This window comes from Pollicipes pollicipes, unplaced genomic scaffold (assembly GCF_011947565.3).
Source record: "Pollicipes pollicipes isolate AB1234 unplaced genomic scaffold, Ppol_2.1 Scaffold_3087;HRSCAF=3621_pilon_pilon_pilon, whole genome shotgun sequence".
Lineage (NCBI taxonomy): Eukaryota > Metazoa > Arthropoda > Thecostraca > Pollicipedomorpha > Pollicipedidae > Pollicipes > Pollicipes pollicipes.
In genome coordinates, this window is record NW_023596225.1 from 2,395,467 (window position 1) to 2,418,577 (window position 23,111).

A 23,111-nucleotide genomic window follows, 5' to 3' on the forward strand; every position below is an offset into this window, starting at 1 on the left:
TGACGCACACCCCTGACGAGGGACGTCACTGGGGACCAGGACCGCCGCATGTGATCTGACGCACACCCCTGACGAGGGACGTCACTGGGGACCAGGACCGCCGCATGTGATCTGAAACCCTCGGTCGCGATCTGCAGCTCGTGTGATGGCCCGCTGCCCCATCCTGTGCCATATGTGAAACCGGCTGGTCCCAGGCTCGACCCCACTGCCCCCATCCGTGCCATATGTGAAACCGGCTGGTCCCAGGCTCGACCCCACTGCCCCCATCCGTGCCATATGTGAAACCTGCTGGTCCCAGGCTCGGCCCCACTGTCCTCATTCGTGCCGTCTGCGACGCTGGCCTGGTCTCAGATTCGGGCCCGCTGCCCCCATACGTGCCGTCCGCTGACACTAGCTGGTCCAAGGTTCGGGCCCGCTGCCCCCATACGTGCCGTTTGTGACACTAGCTGGTCCAAGGCTCGGCCCGCTGCCCCATACGTGCCGTCCGTGACAACGGCCTGGTCCCAGGCGCGGGCCCGCTGCCGCCGCCGCCCAGCGGCATGGTGTATCTGGTGCTGCTCGTGCCGGTGGCGGTGGTGGCTACACTGGCACTGACCGCCATTCTGTGCCTCTGCTATGTCAGCCGTCTACCCCAGGTCAGTGCGTAGCAGCAAACATAGCATCAATGCAAGCTGGTATGAGCGATGCGCCCAGATAAACGTATTGATTTTTTTACACGCGCGTTGATCCCGAACATCAAAATGAACCCACTCGTGGACCCATCAACTCGTTAAACCTCCAACAGCTTCAACACGATCGCTAATTTTTGTTCATGTGAAGGCTTTTCGAATTGTACCGGCATTGCTCCTTATAGTCATTTCGATTGTTTCTGCTCACTTTGCATCTAGATGCCTCGATGCTGCCCAGAATTATTATGAGCAGACAGCCCAGATGCTGGTGCGGAGAGACGGGCTCTTGCCCTGCGGTGGGGGTCGCCACAATCCATGCTGTGGATGTCTTACGATTTTGTTTGGGCAGGCATTAGACGCTGTGTGGGAGCAGCGGAGCGTGATGGTCCTTAGAGCCGCATGTCTGCCACCATTCGTCATTCTTCTGCGCAGACGCCCTGCGGAGCTGAACGCGGCGCAAAGAGTACTCTGATGAACTACGATGAAGCTCGCTATAACACCTCAGAAGCTGAACATCGGAGCCAGCTTCTTCCAGGTGAAATCTGCTGCTCGTGCTTTCTAGCGTTTTGCTTAGCTTGCGAGCTGTTACAACAGATAACGATAACACATCAACAGAACAGCAGGTGCATGGCAGATTATGGTTTCTTCTTAAGTCTTGGTGTTGGAGTCATGGCAGCTCGTAAAGTTCGTCTGAAGCAAGGACTCTCGGGGTCAGACACCTTCACTGAAGATACACCGTGCTCCCTTTGAGTGTAAATGAAGGGGACTTTTGGGACCGCATACAAGGTGCGCCTCACGAACAGTCCATAACACCTCCCCCCCCCCCCCCCCTCCCCCTCCCGTCTGAATTGCTCCGTATTTCTCAAAAGCCTGAGAAACTATTTTCCTCTGAGCATGGTGCCTGCGTCGTACTCAATTTCGAAGGTTGCGGAAAAGACCCTAGGGAGCACCTGTGCGTGGGTTTAGGGCTCCTGCTCACTTCAAGGCTATGGGCGCGCCTCTATTTCGGCCCGGGACAGCCCATCGCTAGGACATTGGGCCGGTTCTCTGTCAAGGCTAGATCACCAGCCTGCCTCGACTTTGTGGGAGCTCCCCTACGTGGGCTTAGAGCACATCTCTTCTTGGGCTTGAAGACACCTCACCACCGAGCGTTAGAGTATCTGTCTAGGGACGAGACCATGTAATCTGCCCTTCTTCCCTCACTTTGCTTCATCCTGCATTCTCACGACGCTCCGTTTATTCTACTTGCATCAGCCACCAGCGGGCTTAGGTGCCTCTGGCGGAGGCTCCTACTCTGTTCGAGCTCTGAGCACATACCCCATGTAGCACATGCCCCATATAAGGGATCGCTTCGTGGCCCTAGCATCAGATGAAAACCTTCGGGTGCATGTATCTCTCCCAATTTGCATCCGCTACCCTTCATTCTACGGCACTGAAACGGTCACTACGGGCCAAAGGGGCTCTAACCCAAACCGAAGCGAACCGGCGCCCGCCTTGCTCACGCTGCCCGCGTGCTCTGGCGCCGTCTTGCTCACGCTGTCCGCGGCAAAGCATCGGTCCAATGTCCTAGCGATGGGCTGTCCCGGGTCGACACAGAGGCGCACCTAAAGCCTCGAAGTGGACGGGAGCCCTAAACCCACGCGCAGGTGTTCCGCGAGGTCTTTCCCGCGACCTTTGAACTTGAGAACGATGCATGGACCATGCTCAGAGCTAGATAGTTTCTTAGGTTTTTGAGAAGTGCGGAGAGGTTCAAACAGGAAGGGGGTGTTGTGTGGTGTGTGGGGAGGTAGTGTCGTAGACTGCTCGCAGAGGCATACCTTGTATGCAGTTCCAAAAGCCCCTTTCATTTACACTCAAAAGGAGTTCAGTATATCGTCAGTGAGGTTGTCTGATTCAAAAACCCTTACTTCGAGACAAGCTCCACAAGATACCATGACTTCAAATTCGAGATTCGAGGAGAAATCATAAGCTGCCATGCACCTGTTGTTTTGCTGATGTGTTCTGTGCCCCGGCGCCCGTTTCACTCACGCTGTCCGCGTGCTCCGGCGCCCGTTTCACTCACGCTGTCCGAGTGCTCCGGCGCCCGTTTCACTCACGCTGTCCGCGTGCTCCGGCGCACGTGCTCTGGTATCCCTCGCCTGGGTGCCGCGTGTTTTGGTGCCCCCCCCCCCCCTTCATCTGCGTTACCCGCGTGTTCCAGCGCCCGTCGCGCTTGTGGTGTTGTGTTCCGGTGCCTTCCCTCTCACACTCGGTGTCCACGTGCTCAAGTGCCTTCCCCCCTCCCCCCCCCCGCCCCTGGACAAGTTAGTTTCATTTATGTTAGCTCTACTTATTGGATTTAGTCGATGTTTTTTTGCAGAGGCCCTTGCAGCTTTAAAATGTATTCCCTCGGTCGAGCATGGGCTCAAGACGCTGCTGCAGGTCTCGCGAGATTCGCATCTCCCATTGTTTTGCCGAATTTATTGGCATAAATGTTAGTGAAATTATCGAGACAAATACCAATGAAACATGAACTTGGGGGCCTTCGGGGGCATCGAAGGAACCATTCTGCCGCCCTTCATGCAAACCAAGGGAATATTCCAAAGTCGAAATATTTAAGGGACAGGTTGATAACCGTCCTTGCCGTTTATGACCTTTCGGCTATATGTTAGGTAGGTGATGTAAGTGTCAGGTCTGGGTGCTTTAAAAAGAGTGTAAGAGTTTCCTGTGTTTTTTCTCTTATTATTCAACAGCTAACGCAAAAAAATCATTTGAAGTAAAGGGTGGGATTGCTTTGATGATTATTGGTAGCGAGCTCCTTCTCAGCGTCGGATGTAGTCACTCTTGACCTCGTTATGCCCGATCGGCTCACGTTTTATCGTCAGCTTCCGGTGGACACAACTTTGGTATGACATAGATTATAATCATGTGACTTCGAAATAATGTCAACAGTCATACGTAAGAGTGCTAGTGTTGTTTTATAGCCTAATGAGCTTAATGGCAGTATGCATGCTTCGTACCCTGGTGGCCGAAATTAGAGCCTCTCGTTCCCTTGCGCCGCAGGCTCAGAGCCATCTCGCGGTCTCTCAGAAAGCTACAGCTCACAGCTCTGCCACGGGCGTCGCTACCATCAGCTGCGCCTACACCCCTCGCCAACACCCGATCGTCGTTGGTGTCCGAGAGAACGCACATGCGTGGAGCGTCGCCTCGGGAGCAGTTCAACTCCCATCGGATGTACCTGCCGACCACTACCAGAATCAAACTCCTCGCTGGCGTGCGCTGGGCGTCCGCCGCGCGCGATACCAGCGCAGTATGCATGCTGAGCTGCGGAAATATCGCGCCTTGTGAGGGCGGGAGACAGAAGAATAACGGCATCAGGATTAAAACTGGTCGCTTAGTTTGAAGTATGGGCGTTCCCAGCTGTGATATGGGCCCACGCCACCCAGCAATGGTGCGGTGGGGTGGACAATAGTGACTGGAGATTTCGCTGGAGCGAAGCCTTTCGGCGGGTAAGCCGTCCCGTCTTTGCCGCCAGCGGGTGCTTTGTTGTATTCGTATGGTCATGAGGCCCGATCCATGTGTGATTTAGATCCTAGACCAGGCTCCAAACCAGTGCAAGGCACCGGCTGTGTCTCTAATGTGGTTTGTGAACCAACCCAAGGTTTGCGTGGCGTGGAGGGACATGTCACGTCAACATGTCAACATGTCAAGCCTCCTTGAAGAGCTGGTGGTGTGGGAGGCAGTGGTCTGGGCTGATGGTGAGTGAGGCAGTGGCCTGGGCTGATGGTGAGTGAGGCAGTGGCCTGGGCTGATGGTGAGTGAGGCAGTGGCCTGGGCTGATGGTGAGTGAGGCAGTGGTCTGGGTTGATGGTGAGTGAGGCAGTGGTCTGGGTTGATGGTGTGGAAGGCACTGGTCGGAGCTGACGTGTCCGGCGGAGGTGAGCCTGCTGGTGTAATCGATTACCGATTGGGAGGCATGCGCTCGGCCGCGGAGCGGGAAAAGGCTTGGTCCGGTTTGCTGTGCTAGTCATCGGAACAAGTATTTGCCCGCGCTAGATCATCTGAACAAGTATTTGCCTGCGCCAGGTCATATGACGCGCGCGGGACGAATGTACCAGTGGACGGGACGTCACAGACAGGCCGGTTAGGTGTGATATGCTCGGAGTATGCGCCCACGCTCTGGCTTATGACCAAACGGCGACCATGATTAAATCCTATTCTGATGGTGCATCGGTTTGGCTTGGCGACTTGGTGGAAACAGCTCCTAAAATCACAGGCATGCGCGAATAAGCAGCTCTCAAATTCATCAGGGGCTATCATGGTTAGCAGCGGGCACTCACGTTTCTTTTCTGAATCGTGCATTGGATACGGAACCTAATTGATATATTTCCAGCTATGTGGGACCATAAGCGTGATAGCATTGCAAACACAGCATTTCCCAAACGTCCTTCCTCGAAAGTTAATAACAAAGCTCGATTTCATGGCAACAGCATATTGCCCCAATATGCTTTGCATATCACAGAGCAGCGATCAACAGCACTCGCCACGTAGACATGGCTGGTCACATCTCCTGTCGGCAAGTTCGCGACGGCAATACAAATACATATACCATAATATAACGGTGTGGTAATGCCTAGTGGCACCGTTAATGCCTAGTGGCATTACCTGAGCGACACGGAAGCTCGCCCAGCGCTCGACGAGTGAGGTGAGTACATCCTGCGGTGTATCTAGAGCACGTCTCTCGTCGGCAGGCCCATGTGGCCTGATGGCGAAATAGAGCTACGCGCAGTAACAGGTACTCGTCTAAAAATCAAACGTAAGCGACAAGCCAAACGAGAGGTCATTCAGCTGGAGTACGTCGGAAGGCAAATCATGTCGTTAAACACACAACGCAAGCGGCTTTGCACAATCATGCACATCTCAGCGAAGTCAATGATCCATCGTACATGTCTGTGTTCTCGCTTATCTCTCGCGATCAGGTAAAGATACTCCCGCATTACGGCTGGATGCCTTTGAGACCTGTGCGCCGTGAACATCATCGACTTAATTCGAGCTGCATGTCACACACGCATGAGCGTAACTCTTTCCTGGGACCCCACCGTCTCGTTAGTAGCCTTGGTTGAGCGATTTCTGCGCTATTTAATCGCTTCCAAGATGACATTCGTGAGAGGCTACTGGTGCATAATGTTAAATTACAAAATAAGCGGTAGCACTTGTTCTCCCGTTCTTCTGTGGAGAAGCCTTTGTCTCGCGGCCTCTCGCTTCTCAGCCATGGAGCTTTCATCCACAAATTGTCATCGAAAGCGAAGCGACCGCGCATGATGAATGGCGGCATCAACAGACCCACAGACCACAATCAACAGACCCGCAGACCACTTGCCCCGCGCATCTGGTTACAGCTGGCCCGCTCAAAGCATACTGTCTTGCTTGGCGCTTGGCGTCAGCGCCAGCGCACCAGGCGCTGGCGAGGCGCTGGAGCTTGGCACGAGGCGCTAGCGTACCAGGCGGGGGCGAGTGGCCGCTCCTTAAGTACGGCGGCGGCAGGACGCCATTGGCATCGGTCTGGCACCGCTGCCACTGCACCCGCGGCTTAGTCCGCTGCGAGCCGGCTGAAGGTTCCCCGTTGAGAGGCGAGCCGGAGCCGTCACACCCCGTCCTCATCAGTGGGGTGGCTGCTGTGGGTGGCGACAATGGCGAACCGCGGGCACATCGTATCGCGATCAGGAGTTGTGGCCTCTAAACTACTGGCAACACCTCCGTAAGACGAGACTAATCAACGATGCGGCAGTGATGTGCTGCCCTATATACCAAAGCCATTCCATAGCCGTAGCCGTAGCAGCTTCCCCGATATCAAAGCCTGGATACGCCTCTGGAAGCATACAAAATGGACCCGTGATCGTCCGCACGGGGCGCCTTTGTGTGGGGTCACGAACACTGCGGTTACAGGACAGCCGTCTGCCGGACCCTGCGCTGGATCTGCTGCTGGTCCTCCTCCACCGGCAGACAGGGCGTCGGCAGGGGGTCATTCCAGGGCTGCAGCTGGGTCGAGCCGAACAGGCAGAATATGGTGTTGCCGAAGGCGAAGAGACCGGCCGCCGTCAGAAACACCGTTCGCCAGTTGGCCAGGGAGGGCTGAGGAGCACCAGGGACTGTCAGATTGGGAACGCTGTGGGCACTATTAGATGTTTCACGTCCAACAACTAGGACGGCAATGAGACGAGATGTTCCGACTGGGACCGCTGCTCGTTCCATGCACACATGGAAGAGGGCCCCGTCATGCACCGCCTGGCGGACTGAGGCGTGCCTCATTAGCAGACCTCTTGCTCTCTCGGGCCAAACGAAATTGTAAATCGCACATTGTGACATTGACAGCAGTGGACCATCACTTCAAACTAATAGCTCGTGCAGCGCTCTTCCGTGCCGCCTCTCGTGTGGCCTCCTGCAGCCGGGTCGGGCGTACTCGCCGGCCGTAGCGGACGTGCTCACCTGCTGGTTGAGGACGTAGCCTGCCTGGAACGGCGCGAGCACGCCGGCCAGCGTGGCCACGCAGTTGGTTAGGCCCATGAGCGTGCCGGCAAAGTTGGGCGCCAGGTCCATGTGGTTGATGTTGTAGCCTGTCGGGAGGGGGGGGGGGGGGATTACTGGTGGAGGGCGTGAAGAGGCGTGACGAGCGCCTAGTGTTACGAATCGTGCGTAGAACTGAGACATTCCCGTCCGTGAAGGTTCCCGTCATTCCCATCATTCGCGTGAGTCAGTGAAGGAAGGGACACGCCGGCGCATACTCATACACCCTCTCGCCTTCGGAGATGGCTGGTGTCACGAGTTGTGATCTTTAAGACTGAGCAGTCGGCGGAGCAGACTCGGTCGCATGCACCTCAGTCAGTGGAGGTACGGCTTCGCCAGCAGCAGTCGCGGCGGGACTCTTCACCCAGCGAATGGGGCCTGAACCCTCGACCGATACTTGAGGCGATGACCTGGAACGCGCTGTACCGCGTAGCTTGGCCTGCTGGCCTTATTACCCGGAGCAGTTGTTTGCACGGCCGGCCGACGCAGCCCAGATAAGGTACGACTCCTGCCACGGTTACGGGGCGCCGTGGCGGCGGCGTGGCGCCGAGCCCCCGCATGGCAGCGAACGGCTGGGAGCGCCACGAATCGGACCGCGTTCGGCTTTGGCGGTGGAACATTTTTAGAGTGGAGCAACCCGTCACTTACATATTTTTGTATGCAGTGGCACAGGGCCAGTGCACAATGGTTATTGGCTAGTCCGTCTGACAGTTAACCGTTCTCCCGCCCCTGCACCGTGATAGGTCGCCCCCGCCAATCGGTCACGAACACATGGAGAGGGAAGGAGGCTATCTCTGCACGTGGCCGATTGCCACAATGCAGACGGATCAGCCTCGTTGGCGGCTTGATCAGTGGAACGGTAATCGGCATGCCTACTAGGTGTTTAGACACATGGAGAGAACAGTTGGGTCATACACAATGATGCTCCTGTACTAATCTGGTCTTACCTGAACAAGCTCGTGGACGCGGCTTCATAGATATTTATGAATTTTTATGGTCGACTGTCCTCGCCGGGACTGATCCATGCCATGGACGACGTGAATAGAGCCTGCTGATGGAGGGGTATGACGACTCCATACATTACATACTGATGGCGAAAGTTTTACCTCGGGGGATTGCAGAAGTAAATCGTCAAGAGCGAAATCTATTTACTCATACACATTGAAGCTCAACGTGCTTCATGAACTCGGCGAAGGCTGCTGAGGCACAAAAAAAGAAAACGAAATTTTGTACAACAGCAAAGTATGACTGCGCTCAACTTTGCAACACGCTAAATAGGTGACTGTTGGCTAGCATGCCAGTCAGGTAGCACGCCAGCCCTCAGAAAATATCGTAAGGTGAGCGCATTGATGACGTCACACCTCGTTTTGGAAAACCAAAGGGCAAATCGTCCAAACAGGAGCAGGGCCAAGGATAGCTAACGGGTATGTTTAAAAGGCATGCCAAAACTGTGAACCACTTATTCACAGTCCAACCGTGAACCGCCGTCCGCACGCCACCAAAAAGACATGCCCAACATTCAAAGTAATGGGCGATACAGCAGCCAGCTGACTGAATGAGCTGTTTCCGCTCCACTGATGTCATCAAATATGTTGTATATGACGTCATGCCGGCTTTGTGTCCAGACTACCACTTTTCTCACGCAGCTCGATGTTGCCACTTTTCGATAGTGTTAAATTGTACGGATGACATCCCCTGGGTAGGGCCTAGATAAGTCGTAAAGAACTGATGCGTAATGAATCATCTGTTCTCGTCACGTGTCAATGTTGTAGTTTACCTTGAGCGTCAGTTTGCAGCGTCATATGTATGGTTCATTTTTAACGTGAAGCACATGCATCACGTTTTTACTTTGCGTAATTATGAACTAAATCAGCGTGAAACCGGCTTGAGATCGCATGCATTTTTCTAAAACCTGCAGTCAGGGTCAAATTTCAATACAACTTCAATATATTGCAGCATTGATGACGTCTTGCGCGGCAAGCATACAAAACACAGGAGTCGAAACACAATAATGCAGACGTAAAATGTCAGTGAACAATCTAAGTCCTTCCCTACGAAAGCTACATCTGGCTGAGTTGGTTTAACTTACAACCCTTTTGGTAAACATAGCGAGCTTTCTAGGAAGTTCCAAATATGCGTTGAAAAGACAACCACCCAAATATCTGTCAACTGCCGGATGTTGCTGAGCTGTTTCATTTTGTGGCTCGGTCAGGAAGCTACTGGAACAAGGTCATATATGTTTTGGGTGTGTTCCACTCAGCGAAGCCTACCGAGAGCTATGATGGCGTCTTGTAGGGCCTTTTCGACGTTACGAAACCTGCAGTCCAATTTGCCGAGCTTGCTCTCTACCTTCGTCAACTGTCCGGACATGGGAACACGCGGTGGGGAATTGCAGCCTCTTCTGACAGGCGGCGGGCATGGTGGAATCGCGGGTTTGCAGCAGGGTTGGCAACACTTCGGTGGAGGCCTATAAAACCTCTTCCTGGGAAGTGGCGGTGAACAAGGGGGATCGGGTTCAGGCGGCTTTCTGGTAACAACGCACTTTTCCACCTCGTATTTCTGACCGCATGAGACTTCAAAGGTTTTAGTGTATTCTTCTTTCACTGACTCGCCGGTGCAAGGGTCTATGTATGTGTTACACCACTGTTCATCGTCTGGAGGGCCTTTTCGACGTCGAGGGTAGTCTTCATATGAATCAGAATACATTGGTAGAGACGATTCGCAACCCTTGTCTCTTACAGATTCCTCAACCCGCACCAAGGTTCTTGGCATAGTACCCAACGCATGCAAATTTCACTTATACTGCCACAATTTTCTGCCTGGATACGTTGGAACCAAAATTTAACAATATCTAATGAATAGCTGAATGCGACAGGAGAACTGATTTTCCAGCACGACTAGAGCACGAGCTAGATATCTTCGCACTCCTCTGAAAAGCCACACGAATTACATCGACCTGTCGTTGCTGTTTAAGTGTTGTCCAAATATTGCCCACTGTCGCATCGGCTAGTGTTTTATTTCTGACTCATCCTCTAAACTAACCTGACAGAACACCGCCGTTGAAGCCCACTGTGACGACCATCAGAGAAAGGACAAGAGCATCATGGCACCCTGCGAAGGAAACTCCAACCAGCGCCAGCGCCGGAATGTACAGGCCTGTGTGTGACACACAAAACACGTTAACTGCCTATAGCATGGGAAATCCATACACTGACAATCAGTGACTAATCTGACCGATCATAAACGCTGGCTGATGGGCAAAAAACAAATAAAGCATGAAAGTTAAAGAGCGTGTTTTTATCATTGTGTCGTTCACTCCTGATGGGCCTCATCACACTGCGTATGACATTCACAAGAGAGTAGTCTATATGCGATCCAATGTTTGTTTCTTTAAAGTTGTTTAGCGCAGTGCAAATGTAATACATATCAATCAGTTTGTCATGAAAGAACTGCTAACTAACACCTTACACTACTGAGAGTTTTGAGACAGTTAGAAGCCATGTGTTGATAGAGGTTTCGGGCACCGCCCATGGTCACACACAAAACCTAAAAGACACCACAAATAGGCACCAGAGTGAACAATTACACAAATTTTACAATATCCACACGCGACAAACTATACACAAAGTATCGGTTTGGAACAGATTACAAGATGAGCCATGGTGATAATGATTCTTGTTTTTCTACAAAATCTAGAGTATTCCCACCACGTCAGGTGGTTATAATGGCCTGTGATTAAACGGCCGTCTTTGGGGGTTTCAGCCATTGTATTTTAACAGCAAGTATATGCTCGTTAAATGTTAGCCTAATTTGTCGCTTTGACTTCCTTACGAAAGAGACATTCTCCCTTTTGCTCAAACAAATAGCACAAGAAACACGATATACAACACCAGACGTCAAACATTTTCATTTCAGCTCCGCTGAGCACGCGTGACGCATTCGTCTACCAGATGGCCACTCAGGTTCACAAAAGTCCGCATGCACTGATAGGTTTTTTACGTTCTTGATTGTGTTTGCGACGCATCCCGTATATTGACATTTTTATTTTTACGGTAGGGTAGTTATGTGCACATGATCTCATCGACATAAGTAAGAGTAAGAAATCTATCAAAATCTTCAGATCTAGGCGGCTGCCGCCGCTGGTGTTGGGGTGGCTGATGACGTTGGAGCGGATGGACGGCTTCTTGATGAAGTGCGCGAGTAAAAAAATTATAGTCGTTCGCCTTAAGCAAAAGTCTGGATATTGGGGTATAAATGGAAGCTGATGTCTTCGCTGGACGACAATCTCATGGTTCGTCTTAATTCCGAGCGAATACCGTTCTTTGTTGATATTGACAGGCATGGTGCACCGTCAACAGTAATTCCTGAATGGTTTGGTGTTGTCCAAAATCCCGTCGGTCATCTGAAGGCCACATCAACTTATACCAGCGCGTCCCAAAATGTTACTTCCTCTGATGAGTGAGTAACGTCCAGGGTGAGCTTGACGGTCGAGTGAAGATTTGATGCTTGTTTTTCATGTGACACATGTATCTTACATAGGGAAGTCGAAATGACCATTTAGACTAAGATTTGACAAGCACATATGTGCCGCCCAAAACAAATCGGCTGAACCCCTATAGGAGATAATTTCATCATAGTCAGATCTCACGTGACAATATCCCTCTTTTAATTCCAATTTTGCAAAAAGCCAAGGATCGTCATTGCCGGAAGTTTTGTGGAGGCCATTGCGTAACAAAAACGTTTCGTCATGGTGTAGTTTGTAATTTGTAGTTTTTGCCGTTGTGTCGCTCATTAGCTTTGGAAAGACCTTGTCTAAACAGTGAGGCTTGGTGTATAGTTTGTCGTGTGTGGATATTGCAGCATTTATGTAAATGTACACTCTCGTGAGTCTTGGTGGTGTTCTCTCCATTTTGGGTTTTGCATGCTACTATGGGACGTGTCTGAAAATGTGTACAGAAAGATTCAAACTGGCTCAAAGGCTCTCAATATCGTAAGCAGTTCACTAACACTTGATCCATGAATAGCTGGCGATAGTCTCCACCGGAATAATCAAATTTAAACATATCATGAGTGAAGTCAACGCATGTCGAGACTGACAACAGTGGTCCAGGCCAGACGCAAAGCTTCCCTGAGGAAGACTCGAACCCAGGGCCGGAAGCAGGCGTCTGAAGGCGCCGTGAAGCCCGTGATTGGCTGACTTACCGACCGAGTTCCAGAGCTTTCTGTTGGCAGTCAGGCTGAGCCGACCGCGCGCCATCCAGTCGGCCACGAACGACACGCCCACGGCAAACGCCACCTTGGCCAGCTGGGGCAGCGCCGAGAACATGGCGTTCTGCCGGACGGATGGACGGAGGTTGAGGCTCCGTTGTACACCGCTCGACTAGGTGTCGACTTATCCCATTCGGTGTCGAGTTGTCCCATCTGGTGTCGAGTTATCTGATCTGGAGTCACGACGTTCGATCTGGCACGGTGTCGGCCATGATGTTGCGCTGTTGTTTTTTGTTGTTTGTGTCGTGCAAGGTGGCACACCGTCACCGTTGGTCAGTTTAGCGTGCATCCTGTGATGGAGCCTGCGAGTAAGTGCGAGTCCGAAGAGATGCGAATCAAGAGGTAGGTACGAGAGATTGCTGTGTGTTTAGCCTAAAGCAAAAAGGTAAGTTAGCACAGATAAGCTTAACCAAATGGGTATAAACATTCATATGCTCGGTGCCTTTTTACAAGCATTGCGAAATGGGATCTCTCTACCAACGTTCTAGGTTGTGACGCCCTCGTTGCAGGCGCTCGCCACCACGGGCCTGTGTGGCGCGCGTGCAGCGGCCCCTCACAGTGTTGAGTGGGTAGCGCAGCGCTGTGCTGATGTACGTCGGCAGCTCCGTCATGATGAGGTAGTCGCCCCAGTTCTCGCAGAAGTGGACCACGACCAGAGCTTGGAACGGTCGTGACAGGAGAGCTTGCTTCCACGGGAAGTCCAAGGGCTGCGTCTAAAAATGGTCCAGCAGTATGTGGTCAAATCCAGCGATGTGGGTACGCGCTGTAACTGGTTTCGTAACCCAGGTTTCATGCCTACATCAGTGCCTGTCGCCATTGGGGGGAACTTGAAATAACGTGCATGTCTATGAAGCCTCACTTTTAGTAATCCCTTGCCAGGCACGGGCAGACTTTGCGTTTGCTAGGCAAGGTTTGCTTTGTAAGAGCTTTGCCTGCCACAACCTGTCATCCGGTTTCGATTAATCAACGTGAACGTCGGAACTCATCCACCCAACTGCGGCTCGCGAAAAGATGCCAAGCTTCCTCTCATGAGGTGAGGCGTACACGCACGTACGCGCTTACACGTGCACCCGCACGCACGCACGCACGCACGCACGCACGCACGCACGCACACGGTCACCTACCTCTTCCGCACTCTGCCTGGTGAGGGTGTAGATGTAGACGCGCTCTCTGAAGGTGATGCGGGGGTGGTCGGCGGGCCTCTCGTGCACCAGCAGCAGCCAGAGCACACACCAGACCAGGCTGAGGCCTCCTGTCACGTAGAAGATGGCCTGCCAGCCGCCGCCCCAGCTCCAGCTGGCCAGCGGGCCCGCCACCAGGATCGTCACGGCCGTGCCCAGCTGCTTGCCTGGCGCAGACAGGGACGCGTGACGTCCCAGGCCGCAGGAGAGAGGCGTGAGGCGTGAGGAAGGGGGCGTGGGGCGGCAAGAGGGAGGCGTCCAACGGCAGGAAGGTGCCGTGACACGCGAGGCGACAAGAAACAGGCGTGAAGAAAAGAATCTCAAAGTAAGAGCTTCCCAAATCGTGCGTCATGCCTCGCTGATGTGGTATCTAACAGGTGGGACCCGGCACAGGTAAAACTCAATGAAACCCTTCCATTGGGGAAGCCGGCGCTCGGGCTTCAACTGCAGGACCCAAGCCCGGGCCTGCGCTGCAGAGCGGCACGGCGCGAGACGCGACGGCGCGCCCACTGACCGACGTAGACGAATGTACTGATCCGGCTCCGCTCCAGCGGCGGCACCCAGCGGGCGAGCAGACAGTGCACGGCCGGAGTGACCACGCCCTGCAGGTGACGAGGTCAGGTCAGGGGCGGCGCTGCAGCCGGGAGGGCGGCGCCTGACAGTGCTGGGGTCACACAGTCCATCGTGTCCGCGTTTGTACAAGTGTTGGCTGGTTTTGTCTTGAAAGGCCGTTATGCAGTATGTACTTAAGCGTCTTAAATATATATATAGATATAGATATATATATATATATATATATATATATATATATATATATATATAATGTCACCACATACAGCCATTGTCGTTATTATGCAATGACACAGAAGATTTCCCCAAGAAATGTGGAAACAGTGTGATGTGAACGGTCTGTCAACGAAGTCGAGCGTCGTCTAGCAATTTGCCGTCACTGTACTGGACGGACGGCAAGCATTGAAACCAACATAGCTATTTGAAGTAGCTGCTCAACAGCTGCTCAGGAGGAGCACGCATTATTCCACGCGAGGGGGCACCGGGGGGAGGGGGACACGCTAACCGAGTCCATAGCACGCGTGGTACCCGGCCTGGGGCGTTACTCACACTGGCGAGTCCCTGCAGAGCCCGGACGGCCACCAGCGCGTGGAGGCTGTAGAGGGCGCAGACGGGCGTCAGCAGGGTCAGCAGGCCGGTGGCGCCGATGCCACCGGCCAGGGTGCGCACGGCGCCGACCCGCTCGGCCAGCCGGCCACCGGGCACCTGGGACACCGTGTAGCCGGCGAAGTAGGCGCTCAGGATCACGCCTTGGGTCAGCTCGCTCCAGACGAACGGGCCGTCCTGCGGAGCGGTGTGAGTTAGCTCACAGTCCCCTCCCCTATTGTACCGCCCCTTCCCTCAGCTCGCTCCAGACGAACGGGCCGTCCTGCGGAGCGGTGTGAGTTAGCTCACAGTCCCCTCCCCTATTGTACCGCCCCTTCCCTCAGCTCGCTCCAGACGAACGGGCCGTCCTGCGGAGCGGTGTGAGTTAGCTCACAGTCCCCTCCCCTATTGTACCGCCCCTTCCCTTCTTGTACCGCCGCTTCCGTCTGTTAACACAGAGCAGAACGGGCTGCTGCGGTCCTCGCCCAGGCCTAGTACGTGGTCGGAAGAGTGGAGGCGTTTTGATGTTCATGTTAACCAACTGAGAATATTTCGAGACGCGCAGAACGTGAGATTGTTACACAACACCCATATTTGGTGTGATGTAGTACTGTGCGAATACGTAACGCCGAGACTGTCCGTTGGATGCTTCAGGGGGCTCATGTCTCCGCAATTCTGAAAAGAATTGTTTCGACATGGAAAGAAGCGGCAAAAGCCCCAAAAGCCCCTCTTAGCCCCAATGATGTTACAGAACGACACCCTTGCATATTGTTTTCGACTTTTATCTTATATCAGCGTGCTGCGCAATGGAGGAATAAAGCGCAGAATAAATGGGGCCTTTATAGGCTATTCTGGCCTATATTATCTTGCAGCTGCAGAGGCGGATCCAGGATTTCGTCAAGCGGGGGGGGGGGGGCACAGGACATTGTGGTGTCCCCTGGAGTTTGGGACCCCCTCCCCAAAAGCTTCTTGTATTTCGGTCATTACATTTTAAGACAAGTTGTATGTAATATGTATATATATTTCTGTATGTACATATTTACTTCTTAATTTATTTAATAAATACGGAAACCTGTCCTACTGTGCACAGCCCTATAAAGCATAGTATCTGTATGCATGCGTGTCACGCATGCATGCAGGTAAAGCCCGCTCATTTTCTACAGATCATTTTAAATGCTGTGATTTTGAGGATGATCGTTCCGGAACAATAGGCAAAATAAACTTGAGTTGGCTGCTAACAACCATCAAAACCAAGCATGGACTTCATTCCTAGTTTATGTATTTACGGCTAGCCGGCTGGGCGATGTAATCAGCTGATGGCTGGTGACTAATGCGGAATTTGTCCTTTGTCATTGAGAAGTATGACACATCACAGCATTTAAAAATATGTTAAGAACACGGTGCATTAGTAAAATAAGTGTCACACACTCAATAGCCAATGGAAATGACACATACGCCGTTGGTGGCACGTAAAATTACGTTCGGCAATCGCGCGTAAAAATTCATCGGCGCATACTTGGCTGCTGCTCTAAGGCGAAGGCACCAAGGCTAATAGGGACGGAACCTGAGCGATCAAAGGTGCCGCGCGAGGCCAACAAAGTGGCCCTCAACAAGTATAGGGTCCTCAGAGCAAGCGGAAAGACGCAAGGCCAACGTGGTGGGCCCCTAAACGATCGGTAGTGCCTCGGCAGGCTGACATATAAAGCCCCGGCCATAGCACAGGACCCTCCGAGCAAAGGGGAATTATCCAAGACCATGGATTAGTACCTCTGTGCGATCAAGTGTGCACGGGTAGATTAGCAACACAAGCCTCGATAGGAGTGAAGAGTCCTCCGAACAGGACACCAAAGGGAAAGAGCCCTCGATCAAACTAGAGGGCGCCTGAGCATTGAGTGCCTCCGTGTCTTACCTTATAAGAGCCCTAGCAACAGCACAAGGCCCTCCAACCAAGTGGAAAGAACCTGAGACTTATAAGAAGGGTCCCTGAGCAACTGAGTGTACCCTGGCATATGGGGCTCCCGGAAAAAAAGTGTTTAGAGCCTTTCGGGCAAATGGGAAGAATCCGTGGAGGAAAAACTGATCGATCAACAGTGCTCAGGTATGGAGGCAGATAGCGTCCCAACAGCACATTGAGCCCTACGAGAAAATGCAAAGAGATCAGGGACAACGTGGAAAGCTCCTTAGCGATCAGATTGATCCGGCAGGTGTACATATAGGACCAGGCAACCAACAGCGTAATGCTTATAGACAGCGTAATAAACCCCAAAATTTCCCTCAAGCAACACTTTTTCAATCAGCGAAGAACGGTCTTCGTTTACTTATGAGCTTCTTACTTTTGATAACAATGGTTATTGGTCATCCCATGGTCCCGTGCCTCCCCCCACCCTCTGCAGCCTCCACTGGCCCGAGCAGCTGAATAGATGGGGCCGCCAACAACCTAAGGTCATCCTTCAAATAAGAAATGCTCACGACGCAATGTGTAGTGTTCTGAACAATCGAGTGCGCCCGAGCAGGTTAACATATAGGGCTCCCAACAAGAGCGTAGGGCCCTCTATTCGAATGGGAAACACCGAAGACCCCATGTAAATGCCCCAGAATGATGGAATGTGTCCGAACAGCTTATCAAAGGGGGCCCGACAAGAGCGTAGGGACTCCCATTGAAATAAGAAGTAGCGAAAACCCAGTGCGGAGGGCCCCCGAAAGATGGAGTATACCCGAGCAGATAATCGAGTGGCCCAGACGGGAATGTGGGGTCCTAAATTCAAACACCAAGACCCAAAATATAGGGCCACGAACAATCCAGTGTGGCCGAAGCAGTGAACAGATGGGGTCCCCAACAAATGCGTAGGGCCCCTCCATTCAGATAGGAAGTACACAAGACACAATGTAGTGGACCCCCGAACATTCGAGTGTCCCCGAGCGGGTTAACAGATGAAGCCTCGGTAAGAGCATGGGGCCCAACATTCAGAAAATAAGTACCCAAGGCCCAGTGTGGAGGGTCCCCGAACGGCTGGGTGTGCGCAAGCAGGCCATCAGATGGGCTTCCGATAAGAGTATAGGGCCCTAAGCAAGTGGCAGGGAATTAGAAACGCCCTAGACCAATGTAGAGGGCCCATGAGTATACCGCAAGTGTGTCGGTACTTTAACCGAGATCCACGTGAAGGGCCCCTGAGCAACCGAGAAGACTCCGGCAGTTTAAGACATGGGACCCTGGCTATAGCTCACAGAGCCTTCCTGGCAAATGGAAAGAATCCGTGGGAGGGCCCGTTATTGACAAGAGTGCCCCGGCACGCTAACAGGAAGGGCCCCAACAACAGCGCAAGGTCCTCCGGGCAAATGCGAAGAAATGAAGGGCAACGTGGAACGCTCCTTAACGATCGAAATGATCCTGCAAGTGGGCATATAGGTCCCCCGGAAACGGCATGGGGCCCCTAGACAGTGTAATGAGGCTTAAAATTTCCAGTTTACAACTTTTCCAATCATTGAATAATTTGTTGAGTTCTTACAGACCATTCACTTTCACTCATAACTGTTCTTGGTCAGCTAAAAGTCCAGAGATACCCAGTTCTGTTGCGTTTAGTGTTGAAAAAACTGCACCTGTTCGGCCGGTCATGGGCCCCCTCGAAGCCAGTGGGCCCCATCGGGGCCAAAGGGAGAGGGGTCATGGCCCCGCGACCCCCCCCCCCTCCCCTCCCCCTTTGGGTCCGCCCATTTGCAGCCGAGCGCAATGCGTAAGCTGAGTTTCCTTCTTGCCGCTGGGTGGCAGCACCATCGCCCATGCATAACGACTGGGGATAACTTTACTCTGCTGGCCCAGGCTGAGTGCTTTATTGATTTTAAAATAATAATAGTTAACTGTCGTATTTCTTTTCTTGCCAGTGCTCACCAAGCTATCCCCGGCTCTCCGTGTCCTGAGACAAAAGTGTGTCCGATGACGCCCCCTAGAATGTCCAGAACTCGCTGCGCTGGAGCACCCAGAGTGGCCAGGTGTGTTCTGACCTCAGGCAGCTCGGGTCCCAGCTGCCAGCTGCGGTTGCCCGGGCAGAAGTCGTCGTCGCCGGTGGGGGTGCTGTTGTAGGTCGCCGTCAGAGCCAGCGCCGTGCCGTTCACCATGGCCACGATTGCCATCGACATGTTGACCCGCAGCGCGTACGACACGAATAGGCCCAGGCAGCCGAACAGGGCCAGCGTGTGGCGCGCGCCCCAGCCTGAGGACAGGTCGGGCAGGTCATGTTTCCATGGACTAGAAATCGGCCGAGTTTGGGCAGTATACGTCATACTTTCTGCCAAAGTAACAAGCTAGTTCTGGCTAGATCTAGTTCAGGGTAGCTCTTGGCCCATGATATCATGTCAGGTCTGCTTGAGTCAGGTCAGCTCAGGTCAGGTTTGCTACACCTTGTACAGCTTTTGATGCATGCATTCGATTATCTCGCCTGGTTTGAAATAATGTCTTGTATCCTCGCATACTCTTTCCTAAGCTCTGATCCATAGCTACGCATTCGTTTAAACACAAAATACGGGCTCCGGCAAGGATCACCGTTCGTGATCCATCAAGGATCACCTTTCGGCATCATGAGCACGTCCGTCGGGCCGTCCGTCAGCGCCCCGTAGTACTGGTGGTTCTCGTGCAGCAGGCATGGCTCCTCCTCGGTCGGCGCTGGGCTGTGCGCGGAAGATGTTCGGATGTAATGTGTCGGATACGACTACATACAACACCATGGTGCAATGTCTTATATTATGTATGGTGCGATGGCACGCGGTTTTCAAGTGATCATTGTGTGGGTGTCAATTTGTATGCTTTTTTGAGGGCCCTGTCCACTCCCAAACTCTATTGTTGAGTTGTGTCTCCCCCCCCCCCCCCCCCCCAATGTTGGCTCGGCACCCTGTATTTTTGGCTGGCATATTAAAAAAGCGTTGGGAAAAGTGATCTATCACACAAAGACATCATCTGTGATCCTTCTTCGTACTGCTTCGACATGGAGGATGCAGCGGACCAACTTCACCCCGTAACCTCAAGATCATTTCCTCAAACGAGCGGTAACTCGAGACATTGGGGGTAAACCATTTTCTGTTTGACGTTTGCTTTTCGTCTTGTCCTTCAAACTTAAGCACAGACGCTTTGTCTCACCAAGCAGCTCAGGCATAATATTGATTCCCCTGATTCACCTGCTTCGTGGAGAATTTCATGTCAAACGATCTTTGGTCCTCTACCCATGGTAGACTACAAAGCTAAAGTTGTTTTACTTCAAGTTGAAAATCCGCATTGTGTTGCTGTAAGGTGTCATGATCACTCAACGTTGTTCGTTCATATAAAAGATCCAGTCCGGCTAGAAATGAGAAACAATATGGAAAACAATACAAAAACTTTGTGGGGCCGATTTTCAAAATGAATCCGCGCCGAACATAATTCATTACCAGCATTCTGAACACAGCATCTCATTATAGTAATGCATGTTCAACTGATCTATTTCGCCTAGATCCCTTATCAAAATAGCACGAAAAGACATGACGTTTTTGACGGGCCATGTACAGACACGTATTCCGGAAGGCGAACCTACCACTGCTCGTCTCGTCACGTCACGTCCGTGGTCAGCATACTTCAGTGCCGGGCCGAAGCTTTGCTTCCCCTACGACGGTTGGTGCGCCTGCGTGGCAATATACGTTCTTTTTGCGAGTACTTTGTGCAGAGCAGCCAGCGGGTTCGGAGAAGCTGTCACGTAGGTGGTCGCGTAGGAAGCAGTCACGCTCAGTTAAACTTGGATTAATAAATCGACACCATGGGTTAAATCTGTGGTATTGTTTTTAACATCCCTTACGTTTTGGGAGGCAATGTCAGGGTAATGTATAAACTTCATCTGGAATCCTGCGGTCAATGTGCTTGTCATTTTTGGCTGCGTTCTTTTACCATTGTATGGAGTCAGGATTCGGGAAAAAGTCAAACTTTCAGTGTGCAAGGAAGAAGTGCTTTGCCGTGTGCAATAGATAATGATACCATTTGATGATGGGCGATCTTACGCATCAAAGGCACACCTATTTTGTATGCTGGTCATATATCATTGTGTTGTGTTATGGTAATGAAGAACTAGCACACATGAAACGAAAATGGCTTACATAATATGATATACATTCAATCAGCGAAAATTTACGCTCCCATCAGATGAGCAACAGCAGTTTATACTGCCTGTGTCGGTTAGGTTAAAAGTACAAGCACTCCCTATACTACAGTTGCATCAACCTCTTCGCTTTACTACAGCGGATTTGTGTCCATCTTATTAAAGCAGTTTGCTTTCAGCCTCAATCTCATACAAGCATTGGTAGTTTTGTATTCTTCAGCAGGCGTCGTTGTACATGATTGGGTATTGGTGCTAATGCTGCTTGTGATTATGTTCTGATTACCAGCGTCGATGTCATGACATCGCTGACCTGGAAAATGGGGAAAGATGCCCAGTTCAGACCCAAATGTCGCATGACGCTCGCGTGTGGCGTAAAAATTTTAACCTGAATACAGTAGCAGTTTTTACGCGGTTTGCTGTGCCTTACAACCAAGGATAAAAGATGAAATTTGTGCAAGACGTGTGATTTGGCCTCATGGTTTGGCCTTAAAACCCCGCAGCTGGATCTGTTTATTAGCCGGATGTTTACCACCCACAGGTACAAACCACATGGGTTTGTCGTATAGATCAGCGCGCGTAACGATGCTACAGCACACCTCTCGAAATAAAAACGGTGCTTCTTCCACCCCCAGACAGAAATCGCAAACATAGCGGGGATAAACGATGCAGTAAACTTAGGACAACTAAGGCCATGAGACGCGCCAATGTTTGTGAAGAAAACAAGGAAGCTCCGGAGTATTGCAATGATCTAGGTTCGCCATGACTAACCCTGTGTCCGTCCCCGCAACACAAAATAGGTGCCGCCGCCCACGGCTGCCACATAGGAGTGCCTTCAGTGCCCCCGGGCGTCCTCTAGGGGGAATTTTCACTTTCTCCTCATCAAAGGGGACACGTGACTTCAGTGTCCCCCCCCCCCTCCCCCTCCCTATAGATACGCGCCTGCATGACTAGTATGCCGCTCAGACAAATTTTGATGAGCTAAAAACTTGAAACATAAGTTGTCTTTCGTCAAAATAAAGTGGGCTAAATTCGCTGAGGAAAAAATGGTAGGTAGGTCCTTGGTCCATCGGTTCAGCCCCCTTAACTATTTACAAAAATTGACTCATCGTCGCGCAGTGATGAGAGGGAATATTTGCTGTCACAATGTGAGTTTTTCGGATCTAGTTCGAGCATTTTTGATAGGATAAGTTTGTGGGATTAGCGCCCACGCTAAGCAGTGCTTGTTGCCAACATGCGATCCTGAATTTTAGGGCCAACGGCAGAATCTCGCGGCAAAGCCCGTGCCGTAATGCTCGAGGATAACTTAGTCAGAGAATAGTTCAGCGAGTGTTTAAGGCTATTGGAGCCGACCCCAGAACGGTTCGACGAATCGAAAGACAGGCATCTCATTCAACTGAGCTATGGGTACGGAACAACGCAAGAACAGACGGACAGACGGACGGACGTTGGATGCCGTTTGTCTATTACATAGGTTTTGTGTTACAGTGGCACTCCTCAGAAAAAACGTAGGGCAGAGAGGTCCAATCGTTCAGTCTTTTTAGCAATCGTCGCTCCAGAACAGCACATGAGCTGTAGCCACGGCGCCAGCTGCGTGCATTATGTCCGCCACTACGTTGCACTAGCTGTCACGCAATGGTAGCCGCGGCGCCAGCTGCGTGCATTATGTCCGCCACTACGTTGCACTAGCTGTCACGCAATGGTAGCCGCGCGCGCTCACCTGCTTCGCTTCTGTAACCACACCATGGTGACGTAGTCGGTTTTTGCGGCTGCTGACCTTCTGCAGACACTCAGATGACCTCTCGACCTGACTTCTACCTCCGCTGACTTCGACTGAACTTCACCTGGTCGTCCGCTAGCCTCTTGCTGACCTCCCTATGACCTTCCTGTGACCTGTCTGGGCCTCTGCTGCTGCCCTGACCTGACCTGACCCGGCCGACGTCGCTCCGCGGGGAGCGTGAGTGCCCGGGACACTGCCCGGCGTCACTGCCGCCGGCGACGCGCTGCGCCCGTCGCGGGCCGCCCTGATCGGCCAGATACGCCTGTTTATCTGGCGCGCGGCGTGCACACAGCGCCTTCCGTGTGTCGGCGGGTGCAGTCGCTCCCGGTGCGCATGGCCGGTGGGGACACCGCGTGCCGCTTGTAGTTGAAGGGAGGCAGACGGATTCATTTCTAGTATGTCGTTG

At 52.3% G+C, this 23,111-nt stretch overlaps 1 protein-coding gene and 1 long non-coding RNA gene across 2 annotated transcripts; one reads left to right on the forward strand and one right to left on the reverse strand.

Moving 5' to 3' along the window:
- Positions 1 to 506: 506 nt before the first annotated feature.
- Positions 507 to 4,139, forward strand: LOC119090393 (uncharacterized). The gene is made up of 3 exons (XR_005093219.1): positions 507 to 635; positions 1,101 to 1,203; positions 3,711 to 4,139. It is a non-coding gene; the product is annotated as an uncharacterized LOC119090393 (long non-coding RNA).
- A 2,448-nt stretch (positions 4,140 to 6,587) lies between these two features.
- On the reverse strand, positions 6,588 to 22,908 carry LOC119114934 (putative inorganic phosphate cotransporter). The gene is made up of 11 exons (XM_037238989.1): positions 22,646 to 22,908; positions 19,377 to 19,477; positions 18,815 to 19,023; positions 14,780 to 15,013; positions 14,175 to 14,262; positions 13,604 to 13,827; positions 13,037 to 13,192; positions 12,414 to 12,543; positions 10,254 to 10,367; positions 7,134 to 7,261; positions 6,588 to 6,779 (listed from the first exon to the last, which is right to left on the reverse strand). Exons 1-11 carry the CDS (start codon positions 22,669 to 22,671, stop codon positions 6,588 to 6,590), a joined length of 1,602 nt encoding a protein of 533 aa, XP_037094884.1. The 5' UTR covers positions 22,672 to 22,908.
- Positions 22,909 to 23,111: the final 203 nt, after the last annotated feature.

Coding starts and splice junctions, on each gene's coding strand:
- LOC119114934 (XM_037238989.1), bottom strand. CDS start 22,671: ATGGTGTGGTTACAGAAGCGAAGCAG. Junction 19,024..19,376: donor CGTGCTCATGATGCCGAAAG/GTGATCCTTGAT, acceptor ACCTGTCCTCAG/GCTGGGGCGCGCGCCACACG. Junction 15,014..18,814: donor TGGGACCCGAGCTGCCTGAG/GTCAGAACACAC, acceptor ACCGCTCCGCAG/GACGGCCCGTTCGTCTGGAG.